Raw genomic sequence first — 24,485 nt, 5'->3', positions numbered from 1 at the left:
AGTGTCCGTGACGTCATCCGTAGGTTTCTGAAGCCCAAAGTGGGCGGAGCCGGCCGTCGCCATCTTGGCAGCACGTCAACGTCCGTCACTCCCAGATAACCAAGCTGAGGTGCCTAATATAATTTAAACGGATGAGTTATAAAAAAATTCACCCCCTCACAGTTGTCATGAAGGGCAAAATTTGCTATATAGACCAAAACCACTTTTTGTACCAGGCTGTAAACATGTTTTTTTCTGCTGTAAAGTTGGGCATTTTAACATGGGGATTCCTGAAAATCAATGAACCAAACGATCCCAGGACAAATCCCGGGACACATGATCAGTGTATTTTCTGGAATCTCTGTGTAAAAGGGGCTATAGTGACCTGTCCACAAACATGTCTTGGGATTGATCCCGGGATCCCTAGTAACATTGCTGGGATCAGAAATAGGAATGACTCAGAATTCCCACTGTGCAGAACTTACTGTATATCTCTCATTCCCAAGACAAACTGAAGCTGAATTGGCCGTAAAAGAACCATACTAATAAATTATTGTGGTCTAAAACCAGGTGATTCAGTTTTATTGTCCAACCCCTGTAACCATAAATGTTCTGTTTATATAAAAAAGTATTTATTTTAGTATATTTAGTTTGCATTTAAACTATATTATGTGTGCATGCTCTAGAAATGTTAAATGTGCCGACAGTCAGTGTGAAGTGTTTGATACCTCGACACACAGGCATCTTCCCAGTCCAGGTCCCATCGGACCGGCAGACCCGGTGCTCGGAGCCTCCAGACAAAAAGAAGCCGGTTTGGCAGGTGTAGATGAGCGTGTAACCATACGAGGGTAGATCCATGCCCACGACATCCACATGAGCGGGGCTCTCGGGCTGTTTACAACTGTGGGCTACAAAGGGAAGAAAGAATAATTGAGAAAGAGAAACACGGGAGATGAAAGTACTACATTTACATTTACATTTACATTAAGTACTATCCAGCAAACCATCTCAGTCCCTATATAATCAGACTTCAAACTCCAGTGGGCAAAATCAAAATGAAGTTTGAACTTTTAAGACGACATGGCGTGTTTCTTTGGAGAGGATCCATGCTCTCTCTCTCTCAGTAGCTGACACCGCCATGTTCCTGTGCCTACAAAAGCTGGCTGAGAACCTTGAGAGTGGCAGACATTGATGCATGCTGGCAGACGGCACTTAAAGGCAGCGCACCTTTACCTGTCACACCAGCAGATCAAACGCAAGCCAATGCTCGCCCAGTCATTCCATCAGCTCCATCATCACTATGACTTTGATCAAAAGTAGCCGGGATTGAGGTTTTGGCTCAGTGCACTGGACCCAGTTCTTTTATCCAAGACTTTGATGAGGGTTTCTATCCATGAGTGCCACAACAACAGTCACATAAAGTAATCAGGCAAAGAAACTATTATGGTTTCTAATATGCTGTGTAATATGGGGGCGTAATTATTGCAATTATGTTTTTATCCCTTAACTGTCACTTGCCTTTTTGAGAATAGACGCAGAAATCCAAACTTAAAGGGTTAGTTCACCCAAAAATTAAAATTCTGTCATTAATTACTTACCCTCATGTCGTTCGCCACCCGTCAGACCTCCGTTCATCTTCGGAACAGAAATGAAGATATTTTAGTTGAAATCTGATGGCTCTGAAAGGCCTCCATTGGCTCAATGGCACGGTTCACTCTCAAGACCCTTAAAAGGTACTAAAGACGTTGTTACAAAGTCCATCTCACTACAGTGGTTCTACAATAACTTTATGAATCGGCGACAATAGTTTTTGTGCGCAAAAAAACCCTAAATAACGACTTACATAGTGATGACGATTTCAAAACAAAGCATCATGAAGCTTCGAAGCGTTATGAATCACTGAGCCGAATGATGATTCGGATCGCGTGCCAAACCGCCAAACTGCTGAAATTTGGCAATTCAAACCGCTGAATCGACTCAGTGATTCATAACGCTTCGAAGCTTCATGATGCTTTGTTTTGAAATCGTCATCACTATGTAAGTCGTTATTTAGGGTTCCCTTACGAGAGTACTCTCGTATTGCGTTTTGCTAAAACGCTATGGGGGAATTCCTTTCCTCGAGATATTGAAGCAAATTTTTATCCAAAAATACCTTTTATACGCAGTGCAGCTGCACAACTCTCAGCAGGAAGCAGCTGCGTGCTGATTGGCTGTGCCGCTGCAACTGCAGCAACCTATAGCGAGACCGTGGGGCGGGACGGACCAATCAGGTCCTTCCAAATTCCCGCCACAAGGGGCAACAGAATTTGCATAGCCAAGGGTATATAAGACCCACTCTCGCAAGGTTAGTCAGATTAATTCTTCTTCAGCGACTTGCAATCGTTGAGCTCTGGATCGAAGCCTGCCGTCGAAACGCACCCAGCGGAACACTGCAGCCTGAAGACGTCGGATTCTCCGCCTTCAGCCTGCCTTCCAGCTGCGCCATCCGGCACTATATCCTTTTAATACCTTCTGTTTTTCAAACATTCTAAAAAAGAGCCGAGACGTTGTTGCAAATGTCGCATTCCTGCGCCTCGTGCAGAGGTTTTATCGCGGACGAGGATCGGCACATCATCTGCGTGTCATGTCTCGGACGAGACCACACGCAGGCTGCACTCAACCAGGGCGGCTGCCCTGAGTGCGACGAGCTGGCGCTGCAGACCCTTCGGGCTCGGCTCGCCAGCTTCGACTCGGATCCCGTCCCTTGCTCCCAGCCTCTAGAGCCACGGAAGAAAAAACGTCGCGACCAGAGGCCACCGGAGCGCTCTGACGAGCACACGCCGGGCATGTCCCTGCGTGCCTCGCCATCGCCCGTGTTGTTCGTCCCCTCGCATGGCGGCTGCTGCTGTTTCGTTCGGCGGACCGGAGGAGGAAGTCGACGCTGAGCTTATGCGCTTGCTCACCAAGGCCGTGGACGACCTCGGCATTGACTGGTCTCAGCCCGAGGAGCCCACAAGAAGCCGACTGGATGAGTGGTTTTTCGAGAACCGCCGTCAACCGACCGCTCAAAGACCCGCTCCCTTCTTCCCAGAAGTCCACGAGGAGCTAACAAAATCGTGGAAGGCGCCATTTTCTTCTCGCGCCAAATCCTCTTTTTCTCCAGCGCTCTCGGTAGTCGATGGCGCTCAGAAAAAAGGATATCAAGCCCTTCCTCCCCTCGAGGAAGCCATCGCTGCACACCTTTGCCCGCCCTCCGCCAGAGGATGGCAGTCAAAGACCGTGCACCCTTCCAAGGCCTGCCGCACTACGTCCAGCCTCGCCGGTCGAGCATTCGCCTCCGCCGGCCAGGTGGCGTCAGCGCTACACTCTATGGCGGTGCTTCAAGTCTTCCAGGCCAAACTCCTCCGTTCCCTGGACGAGTCTGTTCCTGACAACAAGGCTCTGAAGGATCAGCGCGGCGCCACTGACTTGGCCCTGCGCGACACCAAGGCCAATGCTCAGGCGATCGGCAGATGCATGGCCAGCCTGACGGTGTTGAAGCGCCATGTGTGGCTTAACTTAACTGAGATGAAGGACACGGACAAGACCGCTTTCCTGGACGCGCCCATTTCGCCTTCAGGATTGTTTGGTTCCACCGTGGTTGGGTTCACGGAGCGCTTCACTGAGGCACAGAAGGCTTCGCAGGCAATGCGACATTTCCTGCCTAAGCGTCCCAGCTCCTCCGCTAGCCGTCACGCTAAAGCTGGACCAGCCCAGCCCACCAAGGCGCCGCCTTCAGCTCTCCAGCCTCACGCGGCTTCCAAGCCCGGTCAGCGTTCCCGCTCTACGAGCCGCAGCAGACCCCCGGAGCGTCGAGGTCCACGACCCAGCAATGTGTCGAAACCTGAGCCTCCGAAGCCGTCCTAGCCAGAGGTATGAAGAGAAGGCGGATAGTGCCCGCTTCGGCCTGTGCACCGCCTCGCTCTCTTCTAAAACGTTCCCCAGCTCCCTTCAAGGCGGCTGGGAACGCCACATTCACAGCCAACGAGCCCGCAAGCAAGCGGAGTGCAAAGTGCATGGAAGCGGCGCTAACCCCGCTGAGGCTTCGGGGAATGAGAATTCTCAACTATCTCGACGACTGGCTCATAATAGCTCAGTCAGAGATACAGTTATTAAACCACAGATCTTGGCTTCTCAACCATTTACAATGCTTGGGACTCAGAATCAACGTGGCAAAGAGTTTATTGTCTCCCACACAGAAAGTTTCGTTTCTGGGAACAGTATTGGACTCACTGCAGATGAGTTCTCTGTTCGGAACCGAGCGGTTTCCCTCAGGTCCGGTGCACACATTCCTCTCAAACACTTTCAGAGGATGTTGGGTTTCATGGCCTCGGCGGCGCCAGTTCTCAGACTGGGTCTGTTGCACATGCGCCCCCTACAGCACTGGCTGAATCGCCGCGTTCCAGCTCACGCATGGCTTTCGGGCCGATTGCAAATCAAGGTAGACCACAGCTGTGTGTTGGCTCTGGCTCCTTGGAAAAATCCCGTCTGGTACAAGACGGGCGTGAGTTTGGGCACTGTTACGAAGTGGAAAGTTATCTCGACAGACGCATCCAACCTAGGTTGGGGAGCCCTTCACGAGGGCAGGCCGATCTCCGGTCTCTGGTCAGACTCGGAGAAGAGCCTCCATATAAACTGACTAGAGATGAAAGCGGTCACGATATCGCTAAGAGCTTTCCTTCCGTACATAAAACACCACCATGTCCTGATCCGAACGGACAGCAGGTCGGTGGTAGCCTATATAAATCGCCAGGGCGGTCTGAGATCTATCGATCTGCACTCAATGGCGGAAGAAGCCCTAATATGGGCAGAGCACAATACGCTGAGAGCGACTCATGTGCCAGGCATTCTGAATTTGGGTCCGGACATGCTGTCCAGGGGCAAAGTGTCCCCAGCAGAGTGGTCTCTTCACCCAAATATAATTCAGACAATTTGGGACAAGTTTGGAGAGGCAAAAGTGGATCTTTTCGCCTCACAAGACAATGCTCAATGCCGAATATATTTCTCCAAGCACGAGGATGCGTTGGCCCACAAATGACCCAACCTTCCTCTTTATGCGTTTCCCCCAATCTCAATGTTACCTCAGGTCATAGAGAGGATCAGGGAGAGCAAATGCGCTGTACTTTTAATAGCCCCGCTTTGGAGAAATCAACCTTGGTTCTCACTGCTGAGTCAGATGTCAGATACAGCTCCGTGGCCGATCCCGCTGAGGAGAGACCTCCTCATGCAGGCGGAACGGCAGATCTGGCATCCCCATCCCGATCTATGGGCGCTTCATGTTTGGCCCATCAACGGGTACATGAGAACCTTTCTGAAACCGTAATGAATACTATTACTGAAGCTAGAGCCCCCACGACTAGGCGGCTCTATTCAGGCAAATGGTCAGTCTTTTCAGACTGGTGTAAAGCGCGAAGTCTGACCCCACATGATTGTGCAGTGTCAGAGGTGCTTACATTTTTACAAGAGCTTCTGGACGCGGGTCGCTCCCCCTCCACGCTCAAAGTTTATGTGGCTGCTATAGCAGCGTATCACATTCAAGTGAACGGACTGTCACTAGGAAAGAGCGATCTCATTGTTCGCTTCCTTAAAGGGGCTAGAAGGCTTCACCCACCTCGCCCCCCTTCAGTCCCTATATGGGACCTGTCCACGGTCCTGGATGCCATGAAGAGCTCTGCATTTGAGCCTCTGCATTCTGTGAGCTTAAAGCTCCTGTCACTAAAGACCGCTTTTCTGCTAGCGATTGCATCAGTTAAGCGAGTGGGTGATCTGCACGCGCTCTCTGTGAGCGCCTCGTGTCTGGAATTTGGGCCAAACGACTCCAAAGTCGTCCTCAAACCAAGACATGGATATGTACCTAAAGTGCTTTCAACTCCGTTCAGAGCACAGGTCATTTCACTTTCGGCACTTTCATCACAGTCAGATGAAATAGATGCTAATTTGCTCTGTCCTGTCAGAGCGCTGAGAATATACATAGAGCGTTCCGCTGCTTACAGGCAAACTGAACAGCTCTTTGTATGCTTTGGCGGCCGCACCCGAGGGTACGCGGTTACAAAGCAGACCCTGTCACGGTGGATAGTGGATGCTATCTCACTGGCCTATGAGTCTAAAGATCTCAGCTGCCCCTTAGGCATTAAAGCCCATTCTACTAGAGGCATGGCCTCTTCGTGGGCTTGGTCTACTGGCATTTCTCTGAATGATATCTGTGCGGCGGCAGGCTGGGCCTCCCCGTCCACTTTTATCAGATTCTATAATTTAGATGTTCCGGCTTTACAAGCTGGGCTTCTTGCTGTATGAACAGATTTAACCCCTTAAGGCTCGATAAGTCCGGCCTGGGTTGAATATTGTTAAGTCATAAGCATATTCCTCAGACTCAGGTCTGGCTCATTCTGAATTATTGATATCATACTACGGGCCCACCTAGGTTGGCCTGGGTTTGGTGTCGCCGGCTTTAGAGCCGTTAAGCAAGCACGGCGTTTTGCATTGGTCCCCCATAGCGTTTTAGCAAAACGCAATACGAGAGTACTCTCGTAAGGGAACGTTTCGGTTACTAACGTAACCTCGGTTCCCTAAGATGAGGGAACGAGTATTGCGTTTTGCTTGCCGTGCTTGCTTACTTGCTCAGGAGTCGCTTCAGTCGATTAACCTGACTAACCTTGCGAGAGTGGGTCTTATATACCCTTGCTATGCAAATTCTGTTGCCCCTTGTGGTGGGAATTTGAAAGGACCTGATTGGTCCGTCCCGCCCCACGGTCTCGCTATAGGTTGCTGCAGTTGCAGCGGCACAGCCAATCAGCACGCAGCTGCTTCCTGCTGAGAGTTGTGCAGCTGCACTGCGTATAAAAGGTATTTTTGGATAAAAATTTGCTTCAATATCTCGAGGAAAGGAATTCCCCCATAGCGTTTTAGCAAAACGCAATACTCGTTCCCTCATCTTAGGAAACCGAGGTTACGTTAGTAACCGAAACGTTTTTTTGCGCACAAAAACTATTGTCGCCGATTCATAAAGTTATTTTAGAACCACTGTAGTGAGATGGACTTTGTAACGACGTCTTTAGTACCTTTTAAGGGTCTTGAGAGTGAACCGTGCCATTGAGCCAATGGAGGACTTTCAGAGCCATCAGATTTCAACTAAAATATCTTAATTTCTGTTCCGAAGATGAACGGAGGTCTGACGGGTGTCGAACGACATGAGGGTAAGTAATTAATGACAGAATTTTCCTTTTTGGGTGAACTAACCCTTTAAAGTCCTCATGAAATCAAAATCTATCTTATTTTGTTAGCCCACATTACAGGTCTTAGGGTGAACAATTAATCCGTACAAGTTAATACACATAACAAAAATTGCTTGCCGTGGTAATCTTTAATCAAAATCTGAAAAGTAACTTCCAGTCTTGAATGGCGTTCGTCTTCCGATGAAGACTATGCGGCGGCTTGGGTTTGAATATCCTTAACCACTACCCTCCAATCGTTAGTCTGCTATGAGCGGGAGATGGAGAGGAGGAGCGCTGAAGTAAAACGCTGCCCTCTATTCAATATTCTCTTGGAAATACGTCACAGCACTGAAATAAAATCAGTTGCAACTTCCGGTTCACTGGGACTTTAAATGGTTGTAATTAAAGAATGCTTTAAAATACAGACATAAGGTTGGTCTTGTTTGAGAGAAGAAGTGACAGCACTTTAAAAAAATGAAAGTATGAAAAAGTTATGGAAGTTTAAATTGACTGTAAATCAAATGTACTGTACTAAACATTTTTTATTTCATATAAAATATATTAGTTAACACTTTAGGGTCCAAGTCTCACTATTAACTAGTTGCTTATTAGCATGCATATTACTAGGATATTGGCTGTTTATTAGTACTTATAAAGCACATATTAATGCATGAGCATATTCTACATCCCTTAATCCTACCAAATACCTAAATTTGGCAATTACCTTATTAACTATTTATAAGCAGTATTATAGCAAAAATTGTAGTTAATAGTCAGGATTGGGCCCTAATCTAAAGTGTGACAAATATATATTTTACAAAATATTTTTACTGTAAAATGACTATAAGATCAAATCCATTTGCCTAATCAAGTTGATATCACACAAATCAAAGTTCCTATGACATTTTGTTTAGGCACTCTACCAAAAACAGCCACAGGGTCACATAAGTGCATTGTATCAAATGATTAATTAAAATGTTAGTACATAGTAGTTAAGGCCACCTAATATAAAGTGGGTCCGAATTCAGAGTACCGTTTCCATCATAACACAACGTTATATTTCAAAACAGTTTTCACTGGATGAATTTTGAGTTCATAAGCTTTCCAATGATACCTAATTTATGATGATTACTAAAATTTGATATGAAAAAGGCGATAAATAAAGAGAGTACAAAGCATTCTGCTAGCGGGACGACGATAGTTAATACATTTCTGCTCATTTATTGAGAAAATGCAAATGACATTTAGCTTCAAACATCTTTGTTGATTAATAATAGATTCATAAAATGTTTTAACTGGATACCCCTTAGTAATATTAGTAAAAAACTAAACTTGTAAAGGAGAGACGAGAGTTTAAAATGATGTGTGATTTGATGTATCGTAAATAAAATTGACACAAAAAACCCCCAATAAATTACTTTAGACACTTTTTTCACATTGTGCACATATCTGATTACAATTATCCCTGCTCTTAAAAATATATATATATATTTTTTACATGATACAAACCTTCCATAGCTATAAATTATATTATGATACAGTCCACTTGAAGTAAATAAATACATTCTCAGGACAGAGCAAGACACGAGAAGAAATACAAAAGAAAAACATTATTTCTTTGGAGACCAATCTAGTGGAACGCTAATGGAAAGGACAGCCAGCCATTATCCAATTCTGAGTGAAAAATGAGAAAGATGATTTAGCTCTCAGCCTGACTCTGTGAGTAGCCAACTGCTCTGTGTAAACAAAATTACACTGCGTAATTACAGAATGATCTCCATTATTCTTGGGGAAAAAATGGTGTGATTAGGTGCAAGCACACAAAAGCTGTTTTATCACAGATTTACAATTAAGTGGGGAGAAGCGCTGTGTCTTCCTAGCCATCTCATTGGCTAATTTCCTCATTTCTGCAAAACAATGACAGAACTTTGGGGCAGTGGTATTGTGCGAAATGTAATTAGCTTTTGAAATGCTTCAACTGAACGGCAATCTGTCTTGTGAAATTGGAGGCCAGCTGTTTTCTCCTTCTTCAGCCTGCTTTAATGCTCTTGATTTCTGAGCTTCTGTTGATCTCCAACACACGTTCACGAAACATCGTCTGCTCTCGTGCCAACACCACATGCATGTGTCGAGGAGCTCTCGTGAACGTGCGTTGGAGATTAATATTTTGTAAATAAAGTGCACAAAGCACTCAGTGATTGCGTAGCTGTCCATGGAGGGACAGAAAGCTCTCAGATTTCATCAAAAATATCTTCATTTGTGTCCCGAAGATGAACGAAAGTCTTACGACATGAGGCTGAGAAATGAATGACTGAATTTTCATTTTTGAGTGAACTATCCCTTTAATATGAGCACAGAAATAAACACATCCTGCTCTCTTCGGTGGAATGACTCCTTTAGACTTCATGCAGCACATGATGGATGTTGTGAAATGAATAATCATAATGTTTTATGAATATGATTGTGCTGTGGCTTCTTATGGAACTACTTTAGCAGAGCAAAAACGGACAAAACAACTTGCCATTTGGTGTTTCAAATGCAAGTTAATTGATATTAATGTCAGGTCCTTCGAATCCAAGTAAAGACCGAGATCAGGACAGGGTGGAGTCCAGGTCATGACAAGACCATACAAATATGGACTGTCCTCTGGTCTCAGTCTGGACTTGGACTGTTCTCGACCTATACTGGTGGACTTCTTTGTAGCTTAATTATACAAATATATTCTGCATTGACCTTTATAAATGAGATCCTTCAACAAATATAAATTGGTATTCTGACAGATTCCCATGAATGTGGCAATTGGGACACTCTTAAAAATAAAGTGTTTTTTTTTGCAGCAAAAGCCATTTTGGGTTCCCGATAGAACATTTCAGTAAACATTTCTTAAAAGGAATCTTTTTTTCTTAGTGTGTATAACATTTTAACTCTTTCCCTGCCAGCGTTAACTAAAACAGTTGCCAGTCAGCACCAGCATTTTTCATTTTTCAAAATTTTCATGGCCCCACTGAATATTTGTTATGAATATGAAAACAGTCAATATATCAACAGAGCCTCTGCTTAAAGGTGCACTATGTAACTTTTCCGTCCGTTAGAGGTCGCCTGTTCAAAACAAAGGCGTAGTTTGATGACGCCAAGTTTGAGCGCAGTATCTTGGGACATGTGGTCTTCACCTCACAGCCGGTGGAAAAGACTCGGGATAGGACTCGGGCAGAAATCATGTTCATGGATGTGATTATTAACCAGGGCTCCGAACCGGTTCAAGGAACGAAAACGAAAACCGGAAACGAACGAAATTTTAAGAGGAACAAAAACGAAAACGAAATCAAAATCAATTTGAATCGTTCTGAACAGAAACGTTAATTTGAAATGACCATTAACCGGTTAATAACGTTATTTTATCGTTCTCTTTAATATTTTTATTTGGCAATGACCAATCATGAATAGAGTAGTACAGCATGTGACATTGACGGATCAAGCGTGAGTGAAATGCCCGCGCACAAGTCATCTATTAATCTACCGTCAGTGCAGAGCGCGCATTTTCATGCCTCAAGTACATTTCTTTACCCGCTGAGGTCTACAATGAAAGCGCAGGTATTGGAGGACATTCTTTTCGAACGTTTTAATAAGCAGTACGGACTTTAAGCTCAAATAGACTGATTTAGGCTAGTTTATGGATTCCGTTTAAGCCTATCCAAGTAGGCTATAGCATCTATCAAACATTTTTCCTATAGTCTTTCAGATTGCCAATACAGGACAGGTCAATGTTTTCTATAGACGGTTGATGCTTCGTATTAAATGGTATGTCATATTGCATTAAATGATCAAGCTTTATTAGCTGACTGAATTTGATTATGTGATGCAAGGACGTGTTGCGCAGTGTTTGCTTTGAAATTAACAGTTGACGGTGCATTAATGGTTATCCAGTTTATTTATTCTTTATTCATACATTTTTAAAACAAGTCGTGTTGAAAAAAAGTTATGTAACGTTACAAAGAATGTTATCACTCTTCTGAAAAGAATTAGGCATAAGAGGCCACTTTCGATTGTCTAACGCTCCAAAACAGGTCCGCTATGCTTTGTATTTAATGCATGTATTTCTGTTGTGGTTTTAAAAATGTTATTAAATAAATATTCAAGTTTAATTACCATGCGTTATATTATTATTGAGTGAAAATAAGTCTATTTATACATATTTGTTTAAAGTATAGGCTAAATTAAAATAACGTTATTAACCGGTATTTTTTCAAATCAAACCGTTTTCGGAACAGTAATGTTTATTGAGGAACGCAAAAACGGAAACGCTATAAAATCGATTCTGCTCGGAGTGAACCGATTGATATTTTTTTTCAGTTTTTAAAGGGTTAGTTCACCCAAAAATTAAAATTCTGTCATTAATTACTCACCCTCATATCGTTCGACACCCGTAAGACCTCTGTTCATATTCGGAACACAAATGAAGATATTTTAGTTGAAAGCTGATGCTGAGAAAGGCTTCAGATAGGCCTCCATTGGCATTCAGTACATTTACACTCACAAGACCCATAAAAGGCACTTAAAACGTCGTTACAAAGTCCATCTCACCACAGTGGCTCTACAATAATTTTACGATGCGACGACAATAGTTTTTGTGCGCAAAAAAAAATCGAAATAACACCTTTATCCAGCTTGTTATTGTCTTCCATGTGTGCCTCCACGACGCATGCGCGAGAATATGACGTAGCGCCCGGGTTCGGGAATCCATGAAATGCACACTTAAGCCCCATTTTGAGAACTACGCCGAGACCTAAAGCACAATCAATGTAGAATCCAACAGCTTAGATACGCACGTCTTCCTCTGCTTGTAAACAAATCTCTTCTGGGTCATGTGTCCGAACGCCGGATCTGCGTCATATTCTCGCTCATGCGTCGTGGAGGCACACACGGAAGTCAAGAACAAGTTGGATAAAGGTGTTATTTCGATTTTTTTTTGCGCACAAAAACTATTGTCGTCGCATCGTAAAATTATTGTAGAGCCACTGTGGTGAGATGGACTTTGTAACAACGTTTTAAGTGCCTTTTATCGGTCTTGGGAGTGTAAATGTACTGAATGCCAATGGAGGCCTATCTGAAGCCTTTCTCAGCCATCAGCTTTCAACAAAAATATCTTCATTTGTGTTCCGAATATGAATGGAGGTCTTACGGGTGTCGAACGATATGAGGGTGAGTAATTAATGACAGAATTTTCATTTTTGGGTGAACTAACCCTTTAAAATAGCAATTTCTCACGATTTACAAATAGTTGGAAACATTTGGGATATTTTAAGTACTCAACTGAACAAAATATATCACACTGGCCTAGTGGTTTTTGGATATTTAACTGCAAAAATGTTACATATTGCAGTTTAAAAAAAATTAATGTAATAGATCCGTGCATTAGCTCTTAAAGTGACAGCAGCCTAATAAACCTACATCCAAATTATTAGCCTGACGTTGTCATACTCAATTCTAGTCAGAATTTGAGTCTGATACTGCTCCGTTGGGAACCCAGCTTCTGTTCGGACATAGTTGCTCCCCAACGGATCGAGTCCAGACCGAACTGCCGACGACAAAATTTTGTGGGCGGGGCTAAATTCGGCTGGCATTCAGGCTACCAAATTATGAGATAGTATTAAAAATATCTACATGGCAGTTTTTCCCATGTCAAAATTAAGGCCATTTGCTGAGTGGCTAGTAACTTTGGAAAACTACTAGCAACAGAGGCTGGTGAGCAAAAAAGTGAATGGTTCCATGGATGTTAAATGTTCTTAATGGAGCTTCAAGACTTACGGATGCACTCCGGCTGTGTCCCGCTCCAGGTGAGGTCAGCCTGGCAGAGGCGTGTGGTGGAGCCCTGCACCAGGTGACCGGGCTGACACTGGAAAGCCACCATACTTCCGACCTACACAAAACACACACACATCCCATCAGACACTGTGCTCCCACAACTCTCTTCTGGAGGCAGATTAAACAATATTAAACACCTACTACTTGCAGTTTATGAATGGAGGAAGAGCTTTTCACACTGCGCTTAACCCCAAATTATTGTCGTTCTAAACCCCACTTTAAACTCCAGGTGAACGAACGTTTCGCACTTTTTTCCGCTTTTTAAATGGGGTATGAAACCCTGCTCTGGAGCAGGATTCGTGCTGCTATTATGCTGTTAAAACTCCACATTGCGGTGCCAAACTTGTGCAGTGTGAAACGATGAGATGTTAATATGTTATGCTTAGCAACCGACAACATATGGACTACCGGCACATCCGGGAACTTAACTGTTAATTTCGTCAACGCCCCTTTTTAGGGGAAAATAAACTAGACTTCCCATAGACTTCAATACAAAATAGCGGCACAAAACAACGTCCGTACACAGCCGGCAGGCTTGAATAACTTAAGATATCACTCAGATTAAACATGTCAAGTAATTATATGTCCAGCCTGCCTGCCAAGAGCGTGAAAGATACATCCACACACTTAATTTGGTCAATTTAAAAACATGTCCCTTCATTCTCCCAGCGTCAAATAGGTATAACAAGAATGATTTTACTTAGTTTTTGCTAGTAAACATCTTTAAATGTATATATTATGTCTTTATATTTAGAGTACTGAGAGCACTTTTCTGTCCAGCCATAGTTAACTAGCCTGACTTAGCTTCCGATAGCATCATCCGTACTTCATGATTCAAAAACGAAGTTAAATCATTCACTGGCTTACCTGGTGACTCGATGAGGTACGCGTAAATGTCTGGTGGGGTTGTTACACCAATTTGACGGTGGGAGAATGAAGGGACATGTTTTTTAAATTGACCAAATTTAAGTGTGGATGTATCTTTCACACTCTATGGCAGGCAGGGTGGACATATAATTACTTGACATGTTTAATATTGGTGATTTCTTAAGTTATTCAAGCCTGCCGGCTGTGTACGGACGTTGTTTTGTGCCACTATTTTGTATTGAAGTCTATGGGAGTCTAGTTTATTTTCCCCTAAAAGTGGGCGTGAATCTGTTCAGAGACATTCTATGACGTTGCGCTGGTTGTGCGTATGACCATAGATATCCATAATAAAGGCTAGATGTCTCATGCACGCTGCTGGCCAATGGAGGTAGACGTCCGCACCTGGCGGCCATCTTGTCACAGTCAGCTCGCTCACTCGTAACATTGTTTTCATGGGTGCTTGCACTTTTTAAATAACCATAACTTGCTCAATTTTCTACCGATTTTCAAACTGTTTGGTTTGTTATAGACGTCAGAGATGTAGTTATGACACTGCATACTTATTAAAAATTACTCATAATTTGTTCCATAATTATAGCCACGTTAATAACGTTTGTAAGAAACCAAACCATTTGTAAATCCGTTAAGATTTCAGTGAGATAAGAGTATTTGTGTTCATGCAGATCATCAGGAGCCACAGAGCCCTGCCTGTGACAAGATGGCCGCCGGTGATGACGTTAGAGACTCCGCCGTAAGACATCTAGCCTTTATTATGGATATCTATGCGTATGACCGTTTGCAAAGACCCGCCCCCTTTAGTTACTGTTGCTATGTCCGACAAGCAATGGCGCTCTCACACCACACACGTTCTCATGTAGAGAAAATACATTGTGGAGCAAAGAGGACACTGACAACACGCTGACAGACAGGACAGAGGAAGTTACTTTTGATATGAAACAAAGTCTCAACTTTGAAATTGTCATTTTATAAAGAAATTTAAACAATAAATACCGTTTTGTAGCTCTTTAATGTGTCGTGATCGCTATAGCGATTATCTCTTCCTTCTAGTCAGTACACACCGTTTTTCCAAGTCCACCGACGTTAATCTACGAACTCTCCTGACTGCTTTGTAGGACAAAACGGCAGATTCAGCGATGTGATTGGTCAGATCGCCTGTCAATCAAACTTGCGGCGAAGGGTGAATTGCTTGCCTTATATTCACGTGTTGTCATTTCAGCGATTGTCGAACGGTGACGGAAAACGCATTAATTAGAGTGAAAAAGTTTTAATTCAGAAAAAACTGTATATTACAGCGTGGCGTTCGTCCAATCAATGACATGGACACCAAAAATATGTAAATAAGGACGTTAACCCAGAGTATAGGAATGTAAAATGTGAAACACCAGCTTGGGAAAATCCAAGATGAATTTTTAACCCTGGGTAAATTATGAGCAGTGTGAAACGTGAAGCTAGTTAACTACAGGATTTTGTTTACCCGGGGGTTAGAATGACCCGGGGTTAACTAGTTCAAGTGTGAAAAGCCCTATAGTTTTCACTCCTGAGGACAGGAGCTAGAAAAGACTGCGACTACAAGGATGTCACTTGAAATTTCAGTTCTTTCAGGTTCTTTCTGCATCGCCGTACGCCATTCCCTCTCTTAAAAGCTGAAGTGGAAGTGTGCTAATGTGGGGTGGATATTCTTATATATGGTATTACCTACCGTACCTACAGCTAATGTAATCATCAGTGCATGCACTTAGGAGGCCATTGTGACCTTCATTCCGGGCCACTAGTGATGTAAAGTGGCACTTATTTCCATAATATATGGTAGCGCTCCTTATGCGAACGCATTTGGCTACTATATGTTATCATCTGCAAGGTCATTGGGAAAAAAAAAGCGCTGCATATGTGCCTGTGCGCGTGGGCTGTGCTTTAGGACCGTAAGATATTAACACGTCATAGAGTGCCATGTGGGTTTAGCATATTAATTGATTAACATGTCCCCGCTCTCTGCGAACACAGTTGACGAGCCATAGACACTGGCGCTTATCTGGGGTGTGCGGTATCTCCTTTTTGCGACTCCAACATCATTAAGCTCCGCAAAGCAAAAGAGCTCGACCGGCTCCTTTTTCTCCAGGCCAGACAAGTGATTCACGAATAGGGAAAGGCTGATATTTAGCCGTTTCATGAAGCCTCTGGAGGGCTTGACCTCTGATACTATAATGACTTGAATTCTTAATGCCAGCGCTAAACACTCTTCCTCAGCAATCTCAGTGTTTCTGTTTTTCATCTCCCTCAGTTCACCCGTCCGTCCGGCTCCCCTGACAAAACATAATCAGATTTATTTGCACTACTGAGACTACTTTTTGTGCTCTTTTCGAGTGGTTCTTGGGTGTTGTTGCATCCATGCATACATTTCACCGCTCCTCAACACCACGATTGGAGTGGAAAAGTCTTGAGAGGGCTTAATAATATTTTGTAGTGGATGTGAGGGAATGGAGGGCCTTCACGAAGTAGTTTGTCTGGAGTGTGTTTGAGAAAAGTCATGGATCATTCTTTGTAAATCATTAAAAACGCTTTCATGGAAGGAATGAGGGAAGATAGGAAATCTTCATTTGAGGGAACTTTTAACCATTCATTGAAGTTAAAATGTTATAATAATAACAATAATTTATTACATTTACAGGGCTCTCAAGTTTTGAACTGAGTTCAGAGTGAGATTTTGGCGATAGCAGCAGGGGTTTGGGTGGGGACGAGGTTCTGATCTGAAAAATGACACTAATTTGTATAAATAAATAAATAATAATATATATTTTTTATTTAATTCAACATTTCTGTGTGTGTGTGTGTGTGTGTGTGCATAATATTAATTCTTGCATTTCTCTATTTCAAAGATGTCAGGGAAGAGGCAAATTAATAATCCATAATAATGTGGAATATTTTTTTTTTCTTCAGAATTTACTGTGTTGTAAATATAATTTATTCTGAAGAAATAGTCTCACCAGTGTTCAATCAGCTTTGAGATATTTAAATCTGCATATCTTTGATATTTTTACCTTTTATGAAGGGCATTTTCCCATAATCTTATTAAATATAGGCTATGCTTCAGCTTTCATTTTATATTCTTAAATTTGATCTATAAATTCAATTAGAATAAGACACCCTAGGGCTGTTGCCAATCAAATTAAATCATTTACACTGAAAAATGTTATGAGATCGTTTTAAATATTTTTGAATATACAATTAAGAAATGTTGGAAAGAAAACATTAAACTAAACCACCAGTAGGTGGCAGAATGTAAACGTTGTTGTTGCGGGAATATCTAAATTTTACCCGGATACAGCAATGCTATTTTCTGATTGGCTGTTCGGTAGCTGTATTTTTTATTCGATTGGCTGGTGCATGGCAGGGCCTTCGGAACTCACTTGATTCCTCTAATAGCAGCGCAACTTGGTGGGCATTATCCGGGAAATTTCTCTGCGTGAGAAATACAAGGTCTGGCGTGTGAACGGATTGAAATGTGTGTCTCACGCCCAATGCGTGAGACTTGAGAGCCCTGCATTTATATAGCGCTTTTCTAGGCACTCAAAGCACTTTACATAGAAGGGGGGAATCTCCTCACCACCACCAATGTGCAGCGATGGCAGCCATATTGCGCCACACACCAGCTGATTGGTGGAGAGGAGACCAATCTATATATATATGGGGATGATTAGGAGGCCATGATGGACAGGGGCCAATGGGCATATTTGGCTTTTTAATGACCACAGAGAGTCAGGCCCTCGGTTTAATGTCTCATCTGAAGGACAGTGCTTGTTACAGTACAGTGTCCCCATCACTATACTGGGCTGTTAGGACCCACACAGACCACAGGCCCCTGTTGGTCTCACTATCACCTCTTCCAGCAGAAGCCTAGTTTTCCCAGTTTGGTCTCCCATCCAGGTACTGACCAGGCTCAGCCCTGCTTAGCTTCAGTGGGAAACCAGTCTTGGGCTACAGGGTGATATGGCTGCTGGCAAACCGCAGTATTAATTATTCAGTAAAACATAAAATAAGATCTTGGACTTTGTGAAAGTGGTCCATACAACTGACGTATTGGTTAGAAAATTATGACCAAATGTTTAATTTTCAGATGAACTATTTCTTTTAAGCAGTGGTTCCTAACCAGGTGGCCAAGACGACTTAAAATTATTTAAAATAAAGACAAAACAAGTATTAAAATAAGAATATTTAATCTTAATTTAATTCACCATCTCAACAATGGTTCCCTCAGTTCCCTCTTTCAGGGAATGAGGGTTACATACGTAACCGAGACTTATAAAAGGGGGATTAATATACTTGGAAAAGTCAAATACATTAACAAATTCTTGGGCATTTTTATAATTTTTTCTAATCAATATATATTTTTCTAGTTATGGCAAGCTCTAAAATACTTCATCAGGTAGAAATTGGAATTAAAAAATATTTTGAAATCAATCCTTTTCCAGTAAATATTAATTATCTGGAAAAGTCATGGGGCGTTTGAATATTGTTTTGGACAGTGGGAGAAGAGCAACAAAAATGCATCAAAAGTCTAAAAATATCTAATAAAATGTTTAATAATATAATATAATCCGAAATAAAAGATTGTGTTTACATAATATATTTGTGTGTACTGTGTATAATTAATATGAATATATAAATACACACTCATTCATGTATATATTTAAGAAATATTTGAATGTATATACTCCTGTATATATATATATATATATATATATATATATATTAGGGCTTTCAAAAGATTAATCGCGATTAATCGCATCCAAAATAAAAGTTTGTGTTTACATAATATATGTGTGTGTGTACTCTGTTAATTATTATTTATATATAAATACACACACACGCATGTATATATTTAAGAAAAAAATATTATTTTTATATATAAAACATTTAAATGTATATATATTATATATTATATAAATGTATATACAGTATATACAGGCAAATATTTCTTAAATATATACATGAATGTTTGTGTATTTATATATAAATAATAATTAACAGAGTACACACACATATATTATGTAAACACAAACTTTTATTTTGGATGCGATTAATCGCGATTAATCTTTTGACAGCCCTAATATATATACAATTTATATTATATATACATATTTTATATAAAAATATTAAAAAAAATCTTAACTATATACATTCATATGTGTTAATTTATAAATACATAATTATACACAGTACACACATATATTATGTAAACACAAACTTTTATTTTGGATGTGATTAATCATGATTATTCAATTTGACAGCACTAAATATAATTAATATAATTAATATAATATAATATAATATAATATAATATAATATAATATAATATATAATTAATATAATATAATATAATATAATATAATATAATATAATATAATATAATATAATATAATATAATATATAATATAATAATATAATATAATATATAATAGCATCTAAAATCAAAGTTTGTGTTTATATAATATATGTGTGTATAATTATGTATATATAAATAAAGTGGCTTAATTTAGTTAATATTACTTCTTAAATTAAACGCAACAAAAGTCTAATAATATCTAATACTATTTTTTTTTACATAATATAATTTATAATATAATAAGAGTGAAAGTTTAACTGAAAAATTAGCTTAATATTACTTCTTAAATTATACATTTCAGAAGAGTATGACTCATATCTTAGTATTTTGGTTAGTTCCCTCTTTGGCTTTCACGAGAGCAGGACTCAAGCTGACATGAACCATGAACTTTGAACTCTGACATGAAGTTTTCTATTATACATGCAGTCATCCTGCTACCTTGAAGCCAAAGGTCCTGTTGAGAGAGCCATAGCGGGGCGTCCCAGGGTTCTCACAGGTGGTGCGAGTCGGCTCTGGGGAAAGAAAGGGAGAAGAAAGACAACAAATGAACATCCAGTCACATTCTTCTTCTCAATATCTTCTTATCTGCCACAACTGAGGCAGTTTCTGTGTCACCACCATAACAGCACAACAGCATTTCATCTCTCATAAATACGTGCTACATCGTCTTCATGAACCCAGACACATCTCTCAAAGCAGTGCTAGAGCTTATGGTGATGGTTATGGGGCCGGTGTGTTTATGTAAGTGCTGCAGCAGTGTCGTAACAGTTGATTTTATGGCGGGCCGATGGAGACGCAGCAGGGGGCAGTGTTGCTGCAGCAGTGTGTCTGCTCACACACAGCTGTGCTGCTCTGTAATTGGGATGTAGAGCACATTTTTGAGCTGACGCAGAGACCCTTGATTCAATGCAGGCGTGCAAATGACAGGACAACCTGCGAGGCTTACACAACCAACCCCTTTTCCATGCCGCTTTTTTAGCGTGTGGCTTCTAATACCGAGTCAGCACACTGAAAATATATGACTGCATCGCCATATTGAGAAAAGACTTGCAGACGGTGCTCGTGTTGCTTTGATGTCCAAAGAAGAACCCACTAGGAGGCCAAATGGGATTAAGTAAAAACTACTACATCTTCCCACATCCATACGGAAGTTTTGAAAGTCAGATTACACCACTATTGAAAAGATATATTGGAATGGAGGCACTCGGAAGATAAACACAGATGAAAATCACATTTTCCCAACAAAGACATGAACATGCGCATGTATTTCAGCAGTGGCGTGTAACGCAATCACTCCTACTAGCCTCTTTGGGGGGTTGAATTTCTTTTAAAGGCATCTGAAATAATAAACCAAGTGCAATGTATGCAGTCCAAATATTTTCAATACATATCAATACTGAAATATACGCTTCCAATACTCATTTCCGCAGAATAGACACACAATACCAGCTGCGCTTTCTCCCTCTCATCTCTCAGACAGCGAGTGACACACACACCCTCCTCCCCTCACTCACTCGTTTCATTTGCTCCGGATGAATATTGTTGCTGTTACAGAGCTTGAATTTCGCCGTGGGTTTGTGCATAATTTTACTCATTCCTGCAGATTTTGTTCTCACACCCAAAGTGCACGCACATAAAGCCGCCTCTCAGCACTAAATTGAGTTCTTTTTCACTGCTTATTGCTCTCAAACAGTCAAATACACACAAAATAATGTCAAAATGGCGAGTATTCACATAAACACAGTCAGTTCTGTTTGAAGTCAAGTCAACTTTATTTATATTGCGCTTTTAATAATGCAGATTGTTTCAAAGCAGCTTCACTGTGTTAAACAGGAAAATAATGCAACATAATTTTATTCAGCCGTATAGCCATTCTGGAGAAAACTGTGATGTCATCAGTTCATTTCAATTATCATACAGTGACAATGTGGGCTTTAGATCAGTAATTTAGTTTAATAATTAGATTTGGTTATTTAGTTGAAAAATGTAGTGTCCCCAACTGAGCAAGCCAAGCCAGAGGCAACAGTGGCAAGGAAACCAAAACCCCATCAGGTGACCCAATGGAGAAAAATAAACCTTGGGAGAAACCAGGCTCAGTCGGGGTGCCAGTTCTCCTCTGGCCAATTAACAAACAGCGTATGATTATTATTCTGACAACTTTACAGGTCAGAGGTCATAATAGATCGGAATATTCGAAAGATCGGAGGCAACACGCCGGAGACGGGTTTATTGAAGATGTGTCGATTAAACAATTATTAAATAGGAATAATCGAAATATCGGAGTCATCATGCCGGACACAGGTTTATTGAGGATGCCGTATTGATGAAACAATTATTAAAGTGCAATATTCGAAAGATCGGAGGCATCACGCCGGAGACGGGTTTATTGAGGATGCCGTGACGATGAGGCAATTTCAGGGGGAGTCTAATTGACACGGTCTCTGCAGACACTTCAGGGTCATTCATTGGTTCACTGTTTTAGTGAAAGTAAAGAGTTGAGAAAGAAAACGCATGTGTAACAGTATAATGGATCCGTGCGTCAGCTCTTAAAGTGACAGCAGCCTAATATTCCTGCTGACAAATTATGAGAATATAAAAAAGATCTATATGGCAGTTTTTTCCAATGGTATCGATGTCAAAATTGTGGCCAGTGAAAATGCTGAGTGGCTAGTAACTAGGGTTGGGAATCGAAAATCGATTCTGGAATCGGATACTTAAGATTAAGAATCGGATACTTGTTATAAAATAAAAAACGTTGATTCCTGGGTACATTTTTTTGCCCACCTGGCAATCTGCCAGGACCTTACGTGGTAATCTAAACATCAGTTTACAAGATGAACCGTGGGAAACGCTCAAAAGTGTGGCTACACTTTGTGAAAACCGAAGACAAAGCTAACTATAATTATTGTAATAATCTAATATGTTGCAAGCAAGGTGTCACAACCAACATGTCTAAGCATCTGCGGCTGGTTCACCACGTCAAAATAAGAGGTGTCACAGTTCGATCACAGCGTTCATAGTTGTTCAAAAGGGTTGCACCCCTTTTCTGTTGTCGAGTCATCATCGTTCAGGTAGGTGTTACATTATAGGGAAATTATTTTTAATTTCATTCATTTTAAACCAGCCTATTAGCAAAGTTTTTTTATTCCCAGGGAGATGACAAGGGCACTTATAACTTAAAGGGATAGTTCACCCAAAAATGAAAATTAGCCCAAGATTTACTCACCCTCAAGTCATCCGAGGTGTACATGACATTCTTCTTTCAGACGAATACAATCAGAGTTATATTAAAAAAGTCCTGGCTAATCCAAGCTTTAAAATGGCAGTAATAGTGGCTCTGTTTTTAAAGTTCTTAAAAAAATGCACCTAATAACTGCTCCACGCAGCTCTGGGGTGTTAATAAAGGCCTTCTGAAGCAAATTGATGCATTTGTGTACTAAAAATATCCATATTTAAAAGTTTATAAAGTAAAGTTTTGGCCGACCACCTTCCGTGTTCAATTTATAGAGAAAGTGTTGAAAGTGCCTCTGCCGATCGAAAGTCTAACGCGACCAGGTATGCTCATCAGACGTCGCGTACGCATCTTGAATTGCGAGAAAGAACTTTCAACACTTTTCCACGGAAGGAGATTGGCTGGAACTCTACTTGATAAAGTTTTATATATGTATATTATTCTTACACAAACGCATCAATTCGCTTCAGAAGGCCTTTATTAACACCCCAGAGCTGCGTGGAGCAGTTATTTGACGGACAGATGCACTTTTTATGGACTTCAAAAACAGACCAACTATTACTGCTATTATAAAGCTTGGATTAGCCAGAACATTTTTAATATAACTCTGATTTTATTCGTCTGTAAAAAGAATGTCATGAACACCTCGGATGACTTGAGGGTGAGTAAATCATGGGCTAATTTTCCTTTTTGGGTGAACTATCCCTTTAAGCAAACCCCTTCAAGCCCTTGCATTCTTAAAAGCAAGTCCTATGCAATTTTAGTTGCAACCAACAAGTGTTGTGTATTTTAATTGAACTTTAATTTAAGTTTTTTCAACATGTGTAGCTGAGCAGCTCAGTTCTTATGTAGCCTAGTGCTGTTTTTTGTTTATTTGAGCTGAAACGAATGCCACAGAAAATAAACATGTTTGATATATTAATGTTTGACTTTTGTTGTTGTTGTTTTTACTACATTGGAATCGAAACTGGGAATCGATAAGTAGAATCGGAATGGATCAAATTAAAATGATACCCAACCCTACAAGTAACTTTGGAAAACCACTAGCCACAGTGGCTGGTGAGCAAAAAAGTGAATGTCAAGCCCTGACAACAATATAACATAGTTTGGCTGAATAGAACAATTGATACATTTCTAATGGTCTCTGACTGTTTCACTGCACAAAACACACTGTGTTCAGCACAACCCTGTCCCAGAAGGCAACATAGTGTCGGCACAGATCCGGGCCACATCTGGTACATTTGGATTCCACGAGACGGATTACCAGATGTGGGCCGGATCTGTGCCAACACCATATTGCTGTCTGGGGTCCTCGCAAGTGACCGGTTGAGTCGTATTTTCTTGTACCTTGCATAGCTGAGTTCAATTCAGTTTTTGAGGATGAGGTCACGTCACCATCAGACTAATCTACCAACTGATAGATGAATCTGTGCACATCCCTTGACATCAACAACAAGAGATATGGAAAATGTTTTCTCTAACTTTCAAAAACCGATTTTTTCTATGCACAATTTTAAGGTTAGTTTCATTAAATTACTTGGATTTAACCAAACTAGACTTCATTGGGTTTATCTTAAGGTCCTTTCACACTGGACGTGATTTTGACGCGTGAATAATTCGCACAATGGTTTGATGATTCACCGAACGCGAATGTGTTGTGGCGAAAAAACACTTCGATGACGATACTTTTTTTTAACTCTAGCTGCGAAAGAAAATGCTTCAACCAATCACATACAAGGAAACAAAGGTGACGAAATGTCCAGTTGATGTCACTAGCTATTCAATCAACATTAACCTTTGCCAGGTATGGCATTTCTCACGAGATTACAGCTGTAGTAGTTACAGCTGTACAGTTTGCCCACTGTAGGCTACAGACAACGATAACATAACCTTTTGAGTCAAAACTTGATTTTTT

The 24,485-nt window shown here is 41.2% G+C and overlaps 1 protein-coding gene across 1 annotated transcript in view; it reads right to left on the bottom strand.

Annotated features, from left to right (window-relative positions):
- The window catches only part of csmd3b (CUB and Sushi multiple domains 3b), a gene marked incomplete at its 5' end in the record, with an annotated part of 796,761 nt that overhangs the window by 19,358 nt on the left and 752,918 nt on the right, over nt 1–24,485 (bottom strand). The window contains 3 exons of the mRNA XM_079829185.1: nt 708–887; nt 13,014–13,125; nt 19,777–19,850. Coding sequence (XP_079685311.1) covers nt 708–887; nt 13,014–13,125; nt 19,777–19,850 — 366 coding nt within the window. The remainder of the gene's footprint in view (nt 1–707; nt 888–13,013; nt 13,126–19,776; nt 19,851–24,485) is intronic.

Source organism: Gobio gobio (genome assembly GCF_949357685.1).
Source record: "Gobio gobio genome assembly, chromosome: 11".
Taxonomy (NCBI): Eukaryota; Metazoa; Chordata; class Actinopteri; order Cypriniformes; family Gobionidae; genus Gobio; species Gobio gobio.
Note: the sequence above shows the minus strand (reverse complement) of the source record. Positions and strands in the feature narration are given on the sequence as shown.